This window comes from Passer montanus, unplaced genomic scaffold, assembly GCF_014805655.1.
Source record: "Passer montanus isolate IOZ18808 unplaced genomic scaffold, ASM1480565v1 scaffold63, whole genome shotgun sequence".
Lineage (NCBI taxonomy): Eukaryota > Metazoa > Chordata > Aves > Passeriformes > Passeridae > Passer > Passer montanus.
In genome coordinates, this window is record NW_024371371.1 from 3,083,160 (window position 1) to 3,102,251 (window position 19,092).

At 45.3% G+C, this 19,092-nt stretch overlaps 1 protein-coding gene across 5 annotated transcripts in view; it reads left to right on the top strand.

Moving 5' to 3' along the window:
• ST6GAL1 (ST6 beta-galactoside alpha-2,6-sialyltransferase 1) overlaps positions 1-19,092 on the top strand; it is a 44,068-nt gene that overhangs the window by 18,275 nt on the left and 6,701 nt on the right. For 2 of the 5 annotated variants that reach the window (XM_039727980.1, XM_039727977.1), the window contains 3 exons: positions 11,050-11,175; positions 12,257-12,922; positions 16,546-16,643. In XM_039727980.1, the coding sequence (XP_039583914.1) occupies positions 12,298-12,922; positions 16,546-16,643 (723 nt within the window). In that variant the 5' untranslated portion in view covers positions 11,050-11,175; positions 12,257-12,297. Of the gene's footprint in view, positions 1-6,823; positions 6,848-7,469; positions 7,655-11,049; positions 11,176-12,201; positions 12,923-16,545; positions 16,644-19,092 lie in introns of those variants that run through there. The other 3 variants (XM_039727978.1, XM_039727976.1, XM_039727979.1) reach the window with 3 other exon arrangements.

Here is a 19,092-nt window from a genome sequence, read left to right on the forward strand (position 1 = left end):
CTATGTGTGTAAATATGTAAGTACATGTATTTGTTACAAATCCAAGAGAGTACATGTTTCAGGGGAACAGAACCACATTAGCTGAATTGGCCTGATTCTTCAAAAATAATTAGAAAAAAGCCCCAAACTAAAAAAACCACAGACCAGTGAAATGCAAATTAAAAATCCTAAAATAGTTTATGACAACTTTGCTAGGCTGCTCTGCTGTTTTTCTTTGCTTTAATATTAAAGTGCTGTGGCTCTTCCTACATGAGGAGTTATTCTAACCCATATACCCAGAGCTTGAGGATTCTCTGCCAGTTTAGCCTCAGGGGATACAGCGTGACAGTATGAGGAGGGAAGAATTGTGTGCATCTTGTCAGGAGATAGCCAGGACTTTTTACCTTCAGATACCTGTGAAAGCTTACAACACAGTATAGTAGCAGCCAAGTTCCCATCCTGTTAAACTGGAGGGGAGATTGTGGAGAGGAGAGTGAGGTACATTGCTGTTAAGGATCCTTTTGGCAGGAAAAGGAAGGAAGGGGAAGATGAAGGGTCACCTGAGATCAGCTCCCGTGTGAGCTTCGCATCTGAAGTGTCTAAAAACTCATCTCTTAGCAGTGTTCTGGAGTGAAGGTATGAGGTTTGTTTAAATAAAATTAATGAGTAACTTTTAACCTGAAACTTGGTCTGAGCCAGCTCAAATTGTTTAATGTTCAGTGAACTTTAAGCACCGTGCTTTTCCAGTTTGAGCTTGGATTGGATGTTCAGCAGCAAGGAGAAATGGCCTTGTGCTAGAGGTGACATCAGATCCTCTCCTGGTCCGTAACACTGTGGGGTGTTGTGGCACTCAGTGAGATCTCTGCTGTTGGAAACACCCAACAGCTCTTGCTCTAAAGCAGTTAGGCATGGTGTCACCCCCGGGTGTCCTGGGAGTCACCCCAGCAGCTGGCAGCCACCAGCAGCACGTGGAAAATCTCTGCTGGATTTCTGCAGCCTCCTTGTCTGCGCTGGGATGCATCCATTCCAGGCATGACAGATGCCTGACTGCTGCGTGTGGGAGAGTTCCCTTTATGAAGGAGGAAGTCTGAAGTCTGGTGTCTCTGTGGCCAGGTGGCCCTGGGTGGCCAGAAGGAGCTGTGTGTGCTTGTGGGCAGGAGTCCAGCCCTTGGCAGTAACATCCCCCTCCCATCCCTCCGTCCCCTCACACATCACATCCATCTTCCAGCAAAGGGCTGGCTGGTTGTAGGAGAAGATGAGGACCTTTCATTGCTCTGGGAGGCTCAGAGAGATTTTTTAAGTCTTACAGCCTATTTCTGGGACTGCAGAAACATGTTGTACTAAAAGGCAGTATGAGAGCCAATACTGAATGGAGGAGATGCAAAAAATGTCTGGTGCTTCCTTTACTGCTTTAGGGAGTAACTTCTGGGTTTTTTTTTTTAATTATCTGTCTAGATCTCTCAAAGTCCCACATACATAAAATGTCTTAAATACCAGAGGGCAGAAAGTTGCCTGCTTCAAGCAGTGGGGGTGTGGTTCCATGCACTTGTCATCTGCAAGCTCTGCTGCCAGACTTGGTTCTGAAGTGCTGACTGTAGGAAGTGAGTGATGTGTTTGGGAGCAGGAGCTGGGTAGTGCTTTCCAGGCTTCACACCTGGTTTTCTGGTGGTGAAGAAAGCAGGCTAAAAACACTGGGAGGAGGTGATAAAAGACATTAAAGTGGCCCTTATTGCCTTCTTGGCCTCTCAGAACTCCAGTAAGCTTTACATGTGTTTCAAGCATGGTGTTTTCCTCCCTCCAGCAGCTGTGTTGACTTGTTGTGTTTCAGACCAATTCATGCCATGCCCATAGCAGCAGTGATCTATCACTGGGATGCTGGCAGTATGTAAGTGGAGAAGAAAAAGGGAATTCTTTGGCTGTGATGTACGTGCACCATGGAGCTGCCAGATGGATGGCATGCTCTTTTTGGGTGCTTACAGCTGGAGGTGGTGCTAGGCTTTGCCAGTCCTCCATCCCACCAAAGAGTGGGGACTGCACATCAGAGAGGCACCCGTTTGTTCCTGCAGTGTTCTCCATGCTGGATCCGTAAGTGGAGGCCATAATCTTGGGTTTGGGTAGGAGGTACTGCTGAACCTGCTTTTCTTTCCTAAGCATCTGGGAGGATGCTGAGGGAAGAAAATAGCCTGCATTTGAAACCTCCTTGCTTTCTCAGGAAGGTTGCAGTAATGTTTCCTGTTCTTCTAAATAGGTCCATGAAACTTTGAGGGTGGAGGAGTGTCTTAAGCTCTTTAAATATCTTTGAGTATGTCTAGGCACCTAGTTTTGTGCTATGCATTTGTACTGCCTATGATTTTATAAAATTGAATTGTATTTAGGCGAGGTTGCTTCACTGGCAATATTTTTGTGGGCTTAATGACAGTAGATATATTTGAAATGCTGATGCAGGGGCATAGTGCTCCCAGACAAATGTGTTTGAAAAACAGGACAGCACTTGCTGTTACTACTGAAGTTCAGCCATGCCAAGAGCTCCCTGTGTAAGGAGATGACTTGATGTGCTTTGGGGGAATATATTTGACATCTGCTACTGCAGGTGCTCTGACTTTTGAGAACCTGGCTGCTGCTTCAACAACAAAAGACAGCCAGGATCCTGGGGTACATTGGCTCCTGTGTGTCTGCTGCCTTGGCTGCGTGACTTGATGTGCTTTGGGGGAAGATATTTGACATCTGCTACTGCAGGTGCTGCTCTGACTTTTGAGAACCTGGCTGCTGCTTCAACAACAAAAGACAGCCAGGATCCTGGGGTACATTGGCTCCTGTGTGTCTGCTGCCTTGGCTGCTCTGCTGCAGCCTGACACTGAGCTTGGCCCTGGGCTTTCTCAACAACTTGAGTTATACCTGCCTTTCCTCTAGTTGTTTCAGTCTCAGTTTAAAAGTGGAAATGGTGATGTGAGATAGAAGTGGTACCAATTAAGTTTTCCAATTACTGTGGTTATGGAGACTAAAACCAAGTAATTTTGATTTGTGGAAAAACATGGGGGTTTTTTCCTGCCTCCTTTCTTATCAGAGACAAAATAATTAACTCTAATTTTGAAGTTTCCATTTGTTCTCTGTGCCTCAAGTTCCTTGCATGGAAAGCAACTACTTTGACTTTTGCTGGATAAATAATTGAACTGCTCATTACATGATTGTTTTTACGATTTCTCTGGTAGTTATTTCCTTTACTGGGTTCTAGCAGGTGTCCTTTCTAGTGCTCTTTTAATTACTTCTAGTTGCTTCTCAGGTCCTGCCTTTTTTCACCACCTAATACTTCTTGATAAACAGTCTTCACAGCTGTAGGTGTCTTTGCATTATAAAATACAGATTTCTTAGTGAAAACAATGATTGCTTCTGGTTGCCTCTCAGGTCCTGCCTTTTTTTCACCACCTAATACTTCTTCATAAACAGTCTTCACAGCTGTAGGTGTCTTTGCATTATAAAATACAGATTTCTTAGTGAAAACAATTTATTTTAACTGTAACACAGGAAGTGTTTTGCTTTACATAGAGTAGTTTGACTAGGGCTTTCTGAAGTCAGTGGTGAGAACTGACACTTTGCTTCTTTCTTCCAGTGAAGTTAGTGTGGTAGAACACTGCTGTTTGAGTGCCAGCCCTGCCATCCCCAACAGGGATGAGCTCTGGGTATGTAGAGAAAAATAAATCTTGGTAGTACTGTTGCACTGAAAACCAGCATTGATAGATCCAGACTTGAGCAAGTTTATTTCACTTAGTGAAAGACTAGGTCTGAAGTTAAATTGAATTAGAGTCTTCTTTGAGCAAGTCATAAAGAGTTACTGCATTGTCCTTGAGTCATAAAGATGTTGTCCCCACCTGCAAATGCTGGTGTCAGATGTATTATCCTGAGGGGTAGTGTCTGCAGCTGGCACACAGGGAATTTTATTGTCCTGGGGCCACAGAACACCAGTTACTTGTCTTGGCACGCAGCGATATTTGCAGAGGCATTAGTGTTGACCTGCCACACGCTGTTAATTTCAAATAAAGATGCATCCCCCTTGCATTTTGAAGGATGAACGTCATAGAGGAACACATGTCTGGGGGGGAATGACTTGAAGGTGTAATGTTCCATGTAAAGTAAATAGCCACAAATGAGCAATTGCATCCTGGTCTTTAAAGCTGGGCAGGGTAGGGGGATTTGTGATGTTAGCTTCAGTGTGGGAATTGCTGTGATAAAGCTGACTAATGATGAAATCCTCACTTGTAAAGCCCTGACACTGGGGCACTGGGTATGGAAGAAAAAGCAGCATTTCATAGTGATAAAGCTGACTAATGATGAAATTCTCACTAGTAAAGCCCTGACACTGGGGCTCTGGGTATGGAAGAAAAAGTAGCATTTTCAGAAGCTGGTGCTGTTCATGCATGTACTTTTCTCCAGCTGAAGGTGAAATAGAAATGGAAAAGGTTTGTTGCTATGAGGGGTCTCCAGGTGTCTTGCTAAGTGAGACCCCCATGGGCCTGTGCCCGTCAGGAGATGGCTTCTGTGTTGAGCTGCCATGGTGGCCACCTGGCAACTGCATCCAAGGGAGAGCTTGCTGCAGGAGAGCAGAGCTGGCCCAGGGCATGGAGACACCCCATGCAGATGGGGTCTCTTTCCTGTCCATTGCGGTTACAAGGACATTCAGCAGTGTCTGTCTGTCTGTGTGTGGGGTAGGAAGGGGGATTTGTAAGGGAGAAGTGCTGGTTCCACCTGCTGAGGGCTTGGTCCTGTTATGGAGTTCATAAACATGCTGTCCTGGGTGAGTAACCCAGCAAAGAGGATGCTAAGCATGGTCCACTGCATTCACTCTTTATTTGGCTCAGTGTATTTCATCACTGGAATCCATATTATCAGCCACTAAAAGCACCCTCTATAGCAGGACTAAAACATAAATCTTTAATTAGATGAAGCGCTGATAAATCTGATATCCTGGGTTTATGTGGTATCCTGTGGCTCAGAAAGCAGTTTTAACTTGTAAATATTATTGTTATTCAGAATACTTTCGTGGTAAAACTCAAATATATGTATACCATGGTTAAGGTACAGATCCATATAAAATACTTAGTATATAATTATTATATATAAACAAGCTGCTACCTTTTAATGAGGGCTGAAGGGGAGGCAAAGTGCTAGGCACAGCCACCCTCCAAAACCAACATGGCATGTAGAAAAGAGCAAGAATAAAGGGCTGACACAGTCAGAAATAAAGGCTTCTGACTTACATTAAATCCCAATGTTTGTTGACATATAAAAAACTGAAATGAACCACATGCTTAAACTTAGCCCTGTGCCTCCCCCCAGAATCTGCCTCTCCTGTTCTCTTGGGAAGATTTTTTTTCAGCTGTGACAGCAGCATATTTTCACTGGCACATGCAGAGGTTCTTAATGCAGGCAGGACTAAGTGAATGATTTATTTCATTGCAAGTGACCTGTATAGCTCCTCAATGTGTCACCTGAAATTTAACGATGTTTCTCATGTAAAATGCTTTTTTTCTCTTCAAATCTCTATGTAAAGTTTCCTTCTTCTCCCCGTTCTGTTTGGTGGCATTGGAAACGCTTAAATGTGTGGCTCAACAGATGTTTTATTTTCACAGCACAATGATATTTTGGAAAGAAACCAAGAATTGCTAGAAGCAAGCCTTCCCTGCTTATATATTTACAAAATCATGAATTGTTGAATTAACAGGCTGGGCTAAATAAGATATCTGAAACTTGGCTCCAGAGGGACAGACCTTTAGCTTGGAAAGTGTTTTATCACCTTTCATCTGGTGTATCCAGCATGTGGAAAGTGTAACTTCTTCATTTGCAAAATGGCATGAGCATAGTTTGTTTATTACTATTAAGGGTCTTGATAAACATTTTTTTCCTCAGGACAGGAATAGGGAATTTTGAGGCTACTTTTTAATCCACATTTTTTCTCATCTTAGGTTTCCTTGAGTATGCTATTTTGAACAGAAGAATTCAAGCCATATATTTCCATGTCTTTCTTCTTTTCCACACACATGGGAACTCATTCACCCTCTGGTACCAGCCACTGCCCTTTTTCAGAGATGCTGTACAGTGGGTGTTGGGTGGAGGAAAGCATTAACATTGAGAATGTATCAAAAAAAAAAGAATAGGAAGATGTAGTTAAGTATAAAATCTTCATATAGAGCAGCATGAAAACATTCAAAAATACATCAGTAAAAGTTGGGAACAAAGCTTTCCTACTTTGTGGGCATGCATAGCATAATTGTGGGTGCAGATGGATGTGCATAAATGAAGGAAATCTGGAAAGAAATGTAAATGCTCTGCGTTTAAATATGAAATACTTATCACATTATCTAAAAAAAAAAAAAGAAGAACAACTTGCCAAAGTAAAAAGCTTTTTCAGAGAGAAGAAAACTGCAGCTGAATTTTGCTGATGTATGAATGGCAGGACCAAGGAGAAGTGTGGTAGACCAGGTGATGTGATTCCTGCATATCCTGTAATCCCCAGGGCTTACATCTTCCAAGTCATCATTTAAATTAAATTAAAGGTCTTACTTGGGATGGTTATGTTTGAAGCACTGTGCTAGGATCTGTTGCTTCAGACCAGTAAACATAATAAAAGTGACACCTGTGGAATATGTAAGAACTAATGAAGAAGTCTCATCATGTGTTTGCAGAAGGGTCACATTTCAAATCTGTCTATGTATTTCCTCTTCTGTCATTTTCAGAAGGTTGCAAACATGGAGAGAGGGAAACCTTGAATTTTCAAGGTTTTGGTGAGATTGTTCACCAGGATCCTCAGGAAAAGCCACCCTAAGCTGTCGCGGGATGAGAGGGCTCCTGTCCTGGATTAGTGGCTGCCTAGCAGGTAGGAAAGCAAGAGGTCAGGTTTCACAACATCACAGAAGGCTCTCAGGGATTTTCTGGGATCCCCACTCTTGAAAACTGATCACAATCTGCAGAGGAGGAAGGGCTGAGTTCTGAGCTTGGCTGTCCTTGTCACCAGAGGGGCTGCTGGAGCTGGGGGAAGCGCTGAGCAGCTGCAGAGGGCTCTGGTGGTCCTGGGTGGCTGGGCAGTACAGGGCCAAGGAAGCTTCTGCTAGCCAGGGGTAAGATAATGCTCTTTCAGGTGGCTTTATTCCTGCCCTGCACCAGGGGCAGCTTGCAAAATGCAGATTGTGTAGAGATCAGGGCTCAGAAGTGGTCAGGAGGGGAAATAAAGGAAGGAAGTTCCACAAAGAGTACAAATCAGTCCCATTGTTGTGCTGCTGCTGGACCATGTGGTGAGAGCGTGTTCAGCGGGGGTGGCCGGTGTGCCTGCCTCGAGGGACAGTCACACCCTGCTGTGGGCTGGGAGGCTGACCAAGAGCAGCTGGAGTGTGGAAAAGGTGCTGTGCAAGGAGTGTTGGAACAAGTGGGACAGAGCCTGGAAAAGCAGAGAGAGGAGGAGTCTGTGCCCTGTGTGCAGCTGCAGAGTTCATTGCCTCAAGCTGTTAGGGAAATGTGGGTGGTTTCAAGAGCCAATTAAACAAATGTGCAGAGGATGGGCATTGGTACAGCTGATGACACAACTTTGGGGAAGCTGTGTGCATTTCCTGGAAGAAACCCATTCATACCTTTGTCCATGCTCCTGTGGTTTGCCTGTGTACCAGCTGTCGGGCGCAGTAGGAGACAGGTATGGGCTGTTTGAGATGAGGATACTTGGTAGCATTTTTAGGGTAAATCTGCTGTGGGATGTGGAAATCAGGACTGCTGGATGTGCTCTGCTGTGGCATTGCTGGCTGCAGCTCCCTGGGCAGACACCAGAGGAGTAGGACTTTCACACTCTTGTGTACTTTGCTGGTTTAAGATCTGAGACCACTGAGATAATTGGACAATAAAGGTTAAGCATTAGAATGTGTGGACAGAATGTGACTGCCTTGAAGATATCATGTCCCTCACTTGTTCTCTGCACAGGATTAATTTATCCTCAGAGGACTTGCTGTGTGGGCTTAACATGCCAGCCAGTGCTGTACTCTACAGCTGTGTCAGGGTCTGGGTTTCAGGGTGACAGCTATTTGTTTGAGTCTCAGCTGTGTCAGGGTCTGGGTTTCAGGGTGACAGCTATTTGAGTCTTAGCTGTGTCATGTTCTGGGTTTCAAGGAGGCAGCTATTTGTTTGATATGGTTTTTTATTTTTCTAGTTTTGGGGGATTTTTTTTTGTTCTTTCTTTCCTAGCTATTTGTTTGAGTCTCAGCTGTGTCAGGGTCTGGGTTTCAGGGTGACAGCTATTTGAGTCTTAGCTGTGTCATGTTCTGGGTTTCAAGGAGGCAGCTATTTGTTTGATATGGTTTTTTATTTTTCTAGTTTTGGGGGATTTTTTTTTGTTCTTTCTTTCCTCATACTCATAGCTGTCACCTTGTATTTTGTGTATGTGGCAAGCCTCCAACACCTTTGGAAAAGTACCTTTGTACTGACCACTGTCAGACAGAAGTGCACACAAGCACTTGTGGGCTATCCTACTTTGCCAGGAAGAGCAGATTCTTCTCTTCTCCACAACAGAGATTTGGTGGCAGAATGCTTGAGAGAGACTCCATCTTAGGGATACAGTCCCTCTCAAATAAAATAAATAAAAAATAAAAATAAAAATAAATAAAATCCTATCATGTGAAGTAGTAGTAATAATTAAGCTGAATTGCAAAGTATCCATGGACTCCATCTTAGGGATAGAGTCCCTCTCAAATAAAATAAATAAAATAAATAAAAAATAAAAATAAAAATAAATAAAATCCTATCATGTGAAGTAGTAGTAATAATTAAGCTGAATTGCAAAGTATCCATGGGGAACAGAAGGTGTCTTGAAATGTTGTGGCTCTGCTAAAACATGTTTGCAGAGCCTACTTTGCCAGCTTAAAAATCAAAGCAAACTAACTGTTCACATTGCAGCAGCGTGTACAGTCAAAGGTGGGGATAATTTGTGCAGAAGATGAGTTCTCCAGGTGCCCTTGAGTGGCCTGGGAAGGAGATGAGTTGTTGTGACTTGCTGGGCACCCTGAGCTCTGTGCCACCACAAGGAGTGTCTCAGCAGGAACTTGTAGAGAGCTGTAAAGTTGTTTCACTGTAATGAACTGTAAGAAATAAAAAGAAATACAATAAAATCCTATCATGTGAAATAGTAGTAATAATTAAGCTGAATTGCAAAGTATCCATGGGGAACAGAAGGTGTCTTGAAATGTTGTGGCTCTGCTAAAACATGTTTGCAGAGCCTACTTTGCCAGCTTAAAAATCAAAGCAAACTAACTGTTCACATTGCAGCAGCGTGTACAGTCAAAGGTGGGGATAATTTGTGCAGAAGATGAGTTCTCCAGGTGCCCTTGAGTGGCCTGGGAAGGAGATGAGTTGTTGTGACTTGCTGGGCACCCTGAGCTCTGTGCCACCACAAGGAGTGTCTCAGCAGGAACTTGTAGAGAGCTGTAAAGTTGTTTCACTGTAATGAACTGTAATGAACCTGCCACCCCTCTCAATGATTCAAGTGTGAGAAGCAAAAGCTGATGTTACTGAGATGTGCCTGCTGTCACCTCCCCCTGGAAACCCCTCAGAAGTTTTTGAAGTCGGAGTCCTTCAGGGCCTGGAGCAAGGAGCTCTGCTCTGCAGGGTGGAAGGCTGCTGGGCCCCCCCAGCAGTGCTGGGGCTCTGTCTCCCTGCACACAAGGTCTTAGCTGGGTTTTCTGGAAGCCAGAAAGGCATTCAGCATGGACAAAGCCAGGCTGGGGGCTGTGTGCTGCTCAGAGGGAGGTGTCTCAGCTCGGCACCAGGCTGGCACAGCACAGCTCTGCTTTGGTGTTCCTCTGGATTTGGAGAGCTTTGCTGTGTGTGTGGTTTGCCAGCAGAGGCTCACAGTGTGGAGGCTGACTCAGCCCTGCTTTCCCCATCAGCACAGGGCTTTGCAGGCAGCTGCCTTCACGTGGTGCTTTTTGCTCTCCCTGGCACCGGGCAGACCCCGAGTGTGTTATCCCTGTGGGTCCCAGCTGCAGAGGGGTGGCAGGAGGGAGCCTCACTCCTCACAGAACAGAGCACAGGGGTGCCCTGCATCCCCTCTGGGTGCCCCACCTCTGAGGCCAGACTGCTCTACCTCTCCTGGTTCAAAAAGACTTCAGGCTGCCCTTCTAGTGCCTTTGTATTTAAGGAAATGAAAATTTATACAGTCAAGGCAGAGCAAATAACTTCAATAAAAGCTGGAACTACTTGTGTTTCTTGGATCTTTTTGTTGCTGTTGTTTAAGAACTGGAACACAGGAATATTTGCTTTTTCATTGCGGAGTGCTCTGTAAAAAAATTTTTTTTTCCTTAATAAAGTTAAAATATAAGTTTTCAACATTAGAATGCTTTAATAATTTAGTTTTTAGTCTTGTAAAGAATAACGTTTGTAATTTAGCTCATGTGGCATTGTATTGACTCAGACTTCCTGTAAAAGCAAGCTACTTTCTTGATTTCTCAGCTAACACTGTCAGATCTCCCCTTTCTTTTGCTGCATTTCATTGGCAGAGTGAAACTGTAAAGTCTAAAACACATTTTATTCACTATTTTGTGAAGATTTATGGATTAAGATACATTTCTTAAGCAGCTTTCCATGTATCTTGGTCCAAAAGAGCAGGGAGTCTTCTCTGCCGGAGTGCCTGAATTACTCAGTGATAGGCAGTAAGGAAGTTCCCTGGGAAGAGTTAGCTTTTTCTTTCTTTTTTCCTTTTCATTGTGTGAACCACCAGCATCAGGTCATTTCCTTCCCTGTATTTTGGGTGTATCCAGTGCTCAGGGTGGATCTGGTTGCTCTGGTGTGCCCAGAGAGCAGGCAGCCTGTGAGTCTGTTCTAGCTGGGACCAGATTTCAGACAAAGAAGGAAGATGTCCATTTCGAGTGGGCATTTAGACATTTAAAATACTTATGTGGTGTTAATGTGTTTGCTGCTGTCCTTCCAGGCCTTGGTAACAGCTTCTTTGGGACCACAGGGTTTATCTGAGGCAATACTTGCTCATCTCTAGAACTTTGAGGTTTTTCCTTAATATGTTTTCTTTTTTCCTCTTCTTTTTTGCAGGTATTTCTTGAACTCTTCAGCACATCACAGAACTGTTGTTTTGGGATATCCTGCTTAAGCCCTCGGAGGAAAATCTGCCAACAGCAAAAAATGACTTGAGTTGGAGAGCTGCTGCTTTATCCACAGGTAGTGTTTGCAGCTCAGTAAGCTCTGAGCAGTCCAGCATTGCAGGGTTTGCTTTCAGCAGGTTACTCAGGGAGGAAGTTGCTGCTTGTGCCTCTCTGGGAATGGCAGTGATGAATCTGTATGTGGTAGTCTCCTGAGGACACCTGGAGTCTCCATACTGTTCCCATGCTTTTGGACACACCTGGGGCAGCCGTGTGGGGAAATGAGCAGCTGCCATCCTGTCTTCTGTGGTCCTGTGTGCTGCTTGTGAGAGGTTTATGCATCAGTGTGTATTTTATAAATCAGCCTAGTTTGAGCTGCTTTTTGGGCAGTCATCATATTGGATTCCCACTTTTATGACTTGGTGAGAGCTGGAGGTATCTGCTAGTGTGAGGCAGTGCATACAAGGGGAGGCAGTGCTGTACAACAGCATCTGGCTTTGCTTTCTCCAGAGGTGACTTACCTGGAGTAATGTTCATCCCATGAGCCCCAACATGCCCCAGACCTTACTGGGCTTAAGGGGCTTGCAGCAGGTGTCCAGTGAGGTTTGATGTTGAGACTGCACTCAGCCCACTGCAGACTTGCAGCAGTTCCCTGAAAAGTCACCAAAGTACCAGGCTGGCGAAGCTCCTGGTGCCCATGAACTTAGAGCTTTTTATTTCCCTTTCCAGTTTTGTGCTTTATAATGTTCTTCATCAGTGTTAAAGCCTGTGATCAAGTAAAAACTAATTTCTGGAACTGCATTTTTTGGCACTTGGTTGTTGGCTGTCAGGGTTGGAGATGAAGCAAAGCAGTGTGGAGACTTACCCTGCTTGCTGGTATGATACTGGCAGTGTTAAATTTGGCTGTCACTTGTGGAAGGGAGTAGAAAAAACATTTGAGTGGCAGTGGCCCCAGGTCACCATTACATAGCATGTGATGGCTGATAGCCAGCTCAGGTCTTTCTGTTTGGTGTTTGAGGTGGTAGACTTTGAAATGAGATCTTTGAACAGCCTGAAATTTTAGAATTACCCTGATGTTGTCTCTCTCCCCTCCCACTGCACACAGATCTCCATGATTTTACCTGTGCCTGCAGCCTGACTGAGCTGTTTCCTTTTCCCAGGGCAAGCTTCCAGTGTCCCATCTGGGGATGCACCGTGCACTATGGTTCACATCAATGTGTTGAAAAAATTCATGTGTGTTCTAGTGGTGGTACTGGTAGCACTGACAGTTTGCCTGTGGAGAGAAACCAGAAGAAGCTACTATGATCCTTTGAAGACCAGGAATGATGATTTGCAGGGGCACAGGAGCTTGGAGAAATGGAATGCTGTTAAATCACAAGGCCTTTTCCGTGAAGCAGCCAATGAACTGGGGCAGGTATCCAAAATGTGGCTTGGTCCCCAAAACAAAGTAAAAGGTGGCACGTCTGAAACAGCTGAAAAGTCCAAGAAAGCAGCCTTTGGGAAGGTATGGGACAAGGACAGCTCATCCAGAAATCTCATACCCAGGCTGCAGAAGGTCAGGAAAAACTACCTGGCCATGAACAAGTACAATGTGACTTACAGCGGGAAGAGGAGCGCTAAGCTCAGCCCAGAGAAGTTGCTGTGCCAGCTGCGGGACAGAGTCAACGTGACCATGATCCAGAGGTCGGATGGTCCTTTTGGCACCTCTGAGTGGCAGCAGTACTTGCCAGGGAAAAGCCTCAGTGAAGCAGTGGGACACCTGGGTCGCTGTGCTGTCGTGTCCTCAGCAGGGTCTCTGAAATCATCTCGCCTGGGACAAGAGATAGGTTGGTATTTTTCAGTTTGCATGAAGTTAAATATCATTGTTTATAACTTGGGCTGAGTAGAAGTCAGTAGTATTGCTGTCATGCAATTACTGATAAGTCTCTTGTGGTCAAAAGGTGTTTAAAACAATTGGAAATATTAAACTTCTAAAGTCAGTAAATATTTCAGCCTAGATGGAGATGGGAATAATAGGTAACTATTCTAGCTAGTCCTTTTGATTTTTGTGATCCTGTTGGCATCACTGGAAGGTCACATAAATATTGGATACCAGAGAGCAGTGTTGGTTCCTCAGGTGTTTGTTTCTTGAGAGGGCTTGGGGTGGGTTGTGAAATGCTTATTGCACAGTCACACTGGAAGATATTTTCAGAGAAGAAATTAAAGAAAATGGTAAAGGGGAAAAACCCTTCTGGACATAGCCCTGAGCAGTCTGTGTTGAGCTGAGGGCTGGGCACAGACAATCTTCAGAGGTCCCTTCCAGCCTCAGTGCTTCTGCAATGCTTGCTCAAGGCTTTCCAAAAGTGGTGCTACTTCATTCTGAGCCATAAGGCAGCTGGCTGAATTTGAGTGGCCCAGAAGACCATCAAAAGGCTTTACACAGATTTATCTCTTTGGATGAAGTTTGGTGATGTTTTGCAGCCTCATCTAACCATATTTACCTGAAGTTCATGCATTAACTAATAACTGCCAAAGCTTTGGTCTTTTACTGTGAATTATAAAGAAGCATGTTTTGTTGCCAAAGCATTTTGTGTCTTTACAAAAGCAGCATGATAGGGAAACCAACTCTTCAGTCTTCAACTCAGGATTTTGTACCAGGCCGAAAATTCTCCAGAGCCTGCAGCTCCCTCAACTTGCTTTATTTTTTGGTGTATGGAGCTCAGTTAAGGGTCATGCTCTGCTGAACTGTAGCTTCACTGAAGGAGAAGTTTTAAAGTCTGGGAGTTTTTCTCAAGTGGAAATTGTTTGCAGGCTTTGGTGTCATTTTTTGGTGTATGGAGCTCAGTTAAGGTTCATGCTCTGCTCTAGCTTCACTGAAAGAGAAGTTTTAAAGTCTGGGAGTTTTTCTCAAGTGGAAATTGTTTGCAGGCTTTGGTGTATTCATAAGTTGTCTGTTGGATCAGGTCCCTTTGGCCTGCACTAAGCTGTAAGTAGCCTTCATCTCTTGAAACAGATAGATGGATAGATTTTAATATCTCATTCATGGACAACTTTGGCAAAGCCTTCAGAATCATAGTCCCTTGTGGGAGACTGTGTTGAGTTCTGGTACCTGCTCAGAAGTTCTCCCCCAGACTCCTCTGTGTCCACGGGCAGGTGAGAGCAGGAGCTAGACTGAGATTGATCAGTTGGAAATGTGTTAAAGTGCTATGAAATATGCCTTGAAGAACAGCATTGCCTCCTGATACAAATTGCAGGGGGGAGTTGGTTGGTGTAATTGTTTCTGTCTCTTAGGAGTGTTTGAAGTGAGATGGATCAAGACTTGGGAAAGCAATTTTTCCTTTTCAAGTACCTGTCTCAGGTTGTTTGGGTGCCTCTTGGAGTTCAGAGCTCAAGGTTTGCACAGAAGTGACCTTCTGTTGAACAGCCTCCCCAGCTCAGCTGGCTTGTGCCCAGGGCTGTCTGTGCTAGGCTCCAGCATTACTGCCAGTGCTTGTTGCTCTGGAAGGAGACCCTCACAGGAGTGGGAGTGATGTTCTGGAGTGTGGAATGCAGTCCCTGCACCTCTGCACTGGCTATGGCAGCAGCCGAGTGGGATGGGCTGTGCTTTGGCTCCAGCACAGAGGGCAGGCAGGCAAAGCCCTTTCATTGTTCCCACAGCCACTCTCTGAGCCCTCCCCACACTGAAGCACTGGTTTGTTCCATATCACAAGGGATGGATGCTGGGGAGGTCACTGTGTAGTGTGCCTGAGGCAAATGCCATTAACCCCTGCTGGTGTCCCTGCCCTGTGTTTCTTGTGTCTGGGTCACAAGCATTCACCCTTCTGCTCAAGCAGTTAACTCTGCTAGTGCTTCTGCAGAGTTAGAGCACTTGCAGCCTTGAGCTAGGCAGAGGAAGTATTAAGGATTCAGGAGCAATCAGTGTATTTCTGTACAGATTTCCCCACTTTTTCCATGTAGGAAATGTTGTGGTGGTGTTGGAGGAAGTTGTCGCAAAGGTACTAAATCTTAAAAGCTTAAAATTAAATATTTGTGTAAATGAGCACAAAGGATTGCTGAGTTGTTACTCCATGAAATATTTGTTCTGTGTAATCATGTTAAGATATCAAATTAGCAATTAGGTAAAGTAAGGGAGGCTGACAGAGCAGCACAGGGTTGTAAACAACCACCTTTTATTGGGCTCTTGGTATTACTGAAGGTTATAAATTGCTACTGAATGTGAGAGATACTCAGTGTAGCACAGCCACCGGGGGACAGAGTCAGCTGCTCTGCCTGAGCAGCCACTAAACACCCTTTTAATGTGCAAACTTGGGGCCTAGGAATGCTTGGTGTCTGGCTGAAGTTATAGATGGGGAAATCATAACCCTGTACTGTGTTAGTGCAAGGCAGGATGTAGAGCTAAGGGTCTGCAGTGGAAACCACAGAGCCACTTCTCAGCAAGGAGACACTTTTCCAGAAACATCACCTTCCTTGGTTTTGGGTGGTGCTTTGGAAGGGCTCTTAAGAAGCCCCACTTGTCCAGGAGAAATAAAATTGAGAAATCAGTCTTTGCTGCCAGGGATTACTGATCCTCCAGCATTGCCTGTTAGAACACTCCCATTTTCAAGAAAATTATTTCAAAAAGACCCAGTTCTGGACCAGGTGGTCCTTCTGCCCTAGAACTTTGCAGTTCCCACAGACCCTGGCTGCAGATGCTGTGTGTTGCTGTCATGTGGCCTCAGTGTGAATGCAGGAAAGGTTGCCCTGCTTCCTTAGCTCAGCCCCTCTGCTCACAGGGAACGTTTCCTACCCAACTGCAGGCACAAGGCAGGGAGGAGCCAGGCTGACAAGCACAACCTCCCTTTGTGTCACAGCAGCAACAGGACTCTAGGATGTTACAGTGGCCTGGCTGGCTGTGCCAAGGCAGAGGAGGTTGCTGGAGGAGTGCTGTGCTATCTTAAGAGATGATGCCAGCAGAGGAAAATGCAGTGAATCCCAAGGCATGTAAGAAGCTATGTCTGTTGAAGGCACAGCAGTGGGTTTATTTCTGTGGGAGGCATGCTGGCAGGCTGAGGTCAGCTTGGCTTTCCACTGTGGTCGGTGTACACGTTTCTGGAGCTGGTCAACCTCCAGGCTGGAAGAGAGGATGCTGGCTTGCTACTGCTTCCTAGCTTCTTGGTTTGAAGCTAGCCATATGGTAAATTAATTACTGGTCTATCTCGAAAGTGTTTGGAAGGAGGAAGAGGGAGAGCAAATGCTAGGGTTGTGCTCTCAACCTGGCAGTTGATTGTAGTTTTAGAGAGTAGAGTGTATTGGCATAAAGTTGGAGCCACACCTTCCCCCAAAGAATCTGACTTGCTACTTCTAATGTTATGTTGAAAGCCAGAGATTAACAAAATGGTGAATAATGTCACTTGTTTGAGGTGTCACTTGTTTGTGGTATCACTCAAACCCGGTTGCTGGCTCACAGGTTTTCCCTCTGCTTGGCTTTCAGACAGCCACGACGCCGTCCTGCGGTTCAATGGGGCTCCTGTCAGGGGCTTTCAAGATGATGTGGGGCAGAAGACAACAATTCGTCTTGTGAATTCCCAGGTAGGTCTGAGGAGTGTGCACCAAGCAGGCCAAGCATGGCACAGCTGTGTAGCTGCATTGTCTGGGAGCTGGGAAGAACAGGGCTGTCCATCTGATCTCTCCAGTCCCTAGCACATGGCTGTAGGATGGGGATGTCTCCCCTTGGAATGGGGACAGTTGGTAAATCTGAGGTGACTGCAGTGGCACGGGCATGCACTTGCAAGCTTGCAGTAGCCTGCTTGTGATTTACAGCAGGCACAAAGTAATCTGTGTTTTGTCTTTGCTCAAAGCTCTGTGTAGGCACAGGAAGGCCAGCTCCGTGCTGATGCTGTGCTTTTGGAGTGAGAGGCAGGAACAGCACCACAGCTCAGCCAGTGCAGGTCAGCGAGGAGGGGCGTGCCAAGGGATGACTTGTGCCTGCCCCACAGATAGGTATGAAGAATGTTTTTATGGCTTTGAATAAAAGAACCGTGTTTCTTTACTGCCCAGCAAGGCTGCAGACTCTGTAGGTTAACACATTAACCACGGTTGCTACATGGCTGAAGACACTTGACAAAAGACCCACCTGTAAAGCTGTAGCCTGTGCACAGCCAGGAGAGGGATGGGCTCTGGTGGGTCCAGGATGTCATTGCAGAGCATGGCAAAAAGTGCCTTTAATAGCAGGCCTTGCTCACAGAGTTAAATGTTCCCTGCCTCTGAGAGCTCCATGTAAGTACCAAGGTGTCCCTTTGCTGGTTCCCTTTGGCCAGACTCTCCAGGGTTAGACCCATGTGCCACAGGGCATTAGCAGAGTCAGTCTGCCACTTGTCCAGCAACACAGTGAGACTCTTTCTCCTGTAGGCACATCTCAGAGTGTTTGCACCTTTCCTCCATAGACCTGTTACCCTTCATGATTATCCTTTTGGGGGGAGGAATCTTCAAGGGTAGACATGCAGACAAAAGGGGAAATCTCAGTAGAATGTGCTGGTGAGAGAATGGAGGAGGACTGAACAGACCAGGAGACATTTGGTTAACAGACCTGGTGCAGCACTGAGTACAAGCATCTCCTCACCCCACAAGAGGTTGTACTGAGTACAAGCATCTCCTCACCCCAAAATTAAGATTTGTAGGCCTGGAGTTTTCTCACCTGCCCCTGTATGAGGAAAGCGTGAATGCTGCTGTGTTACAAGGTTTGAAGTGGCTCAAAACAGCAACAGGGGGTTGACCATCCTCTTCAAAGCCAGGAAGACAGAGCTAATATGTAACCAGTTTCCCAAAGTAATTTTGTGTGTCTTTTAAAGGATATTCTTGCTTCTTGTGAGAATGCTGTTGCTGCCTCTTTGAGCTCTTGGGTCACTCTCCGCTCGCTGCCATGCTCTTAAAAAGAGGTTGTAGGCACACTGAGGAACTGAGTGAGAGAGAGATGAGTGGCTGAAGTGTAGCTTTTGTAAGCCTGAACCAAAAAGGCAGTTTCTTTTCCTTACCCCAAAATTAAGATTTGTAGGCCTGGAGTTTTCTCACCTGCCCCTGTATGAGGAAAGCGTGAATGCTGCTGTGTAACAAGGTTTGAAGTTGCTCAAAACAGCAACAGGGGGTTGACCATCCTCTTCAAAGCCAGGAAGACAGAGCTAATATGTAACCAGTTTCCCAAAGTAATTTTGTGTGTCTTTTAAAGGATATTCTTGCTTCTTGTGAGAATGCTGTTGCTGCCTCTTTGAGCTCTTGGGTCACTCTCCGCTCGCTGCCATGCTCTTTGCTGTTCTTGCTGCATCTTGTTCCCCTGCATTAAGCCCCCGTCAGAAGGGTGACAGTTTGTCCTTTCTGAGCCAGTCTGGTTTGAGCAGACAGATCTGACTGCTGCCTTCTGTGCCCTGTTTGACATTTTTCTTTTTTTTAATCTTTCCTGTCTCTGTGTATTTTTCTGATGTCAGATAGGTGTTATCACTTAAGCAAACTTTCTCTGGAGGATGTGCTCATGGCCAAACTTACAGTGATATGAAGAGAAAATATGTGCATGACCTATGTGCTATCAATGTTATCTGCTCAGGGAGGAGGGTGACTGTGTGGTTGTACAGCTGTGATGTGACTCTCCATGTGGATTCTCCTACTTTGGACCATGTGGAGTTACAGCCACGTCATTTGAGTGCTTCTGTTCTCCATGCAGATCAGCCTGCAGTCATGGGTGATGTTCCCTCTGAAAGGAGACCCCAGCTTAGGAAACTTCAGTTACAGGGAGAACAATATTGCTGCTGTTCCTAGAGGCTGAAGTTGACTCAGAAGACAGCGTTGATCTGGCTGCTGACCAGTGAAAAAGATGTTTTCCATGTGTGTAGTGCAGGAGTCTCTTATCTGGGGTTTCTAAACTAAGCAGCTCTGACTGCAGTTTAACTTCAGAGACCATTGGATTGGACACCTGGTTTTCTTACATGTTTTTATTTGCAGTTTGAATGGTTCAGTGCTGTTTTCAGTCTTGGTGACATCAATTAAACCT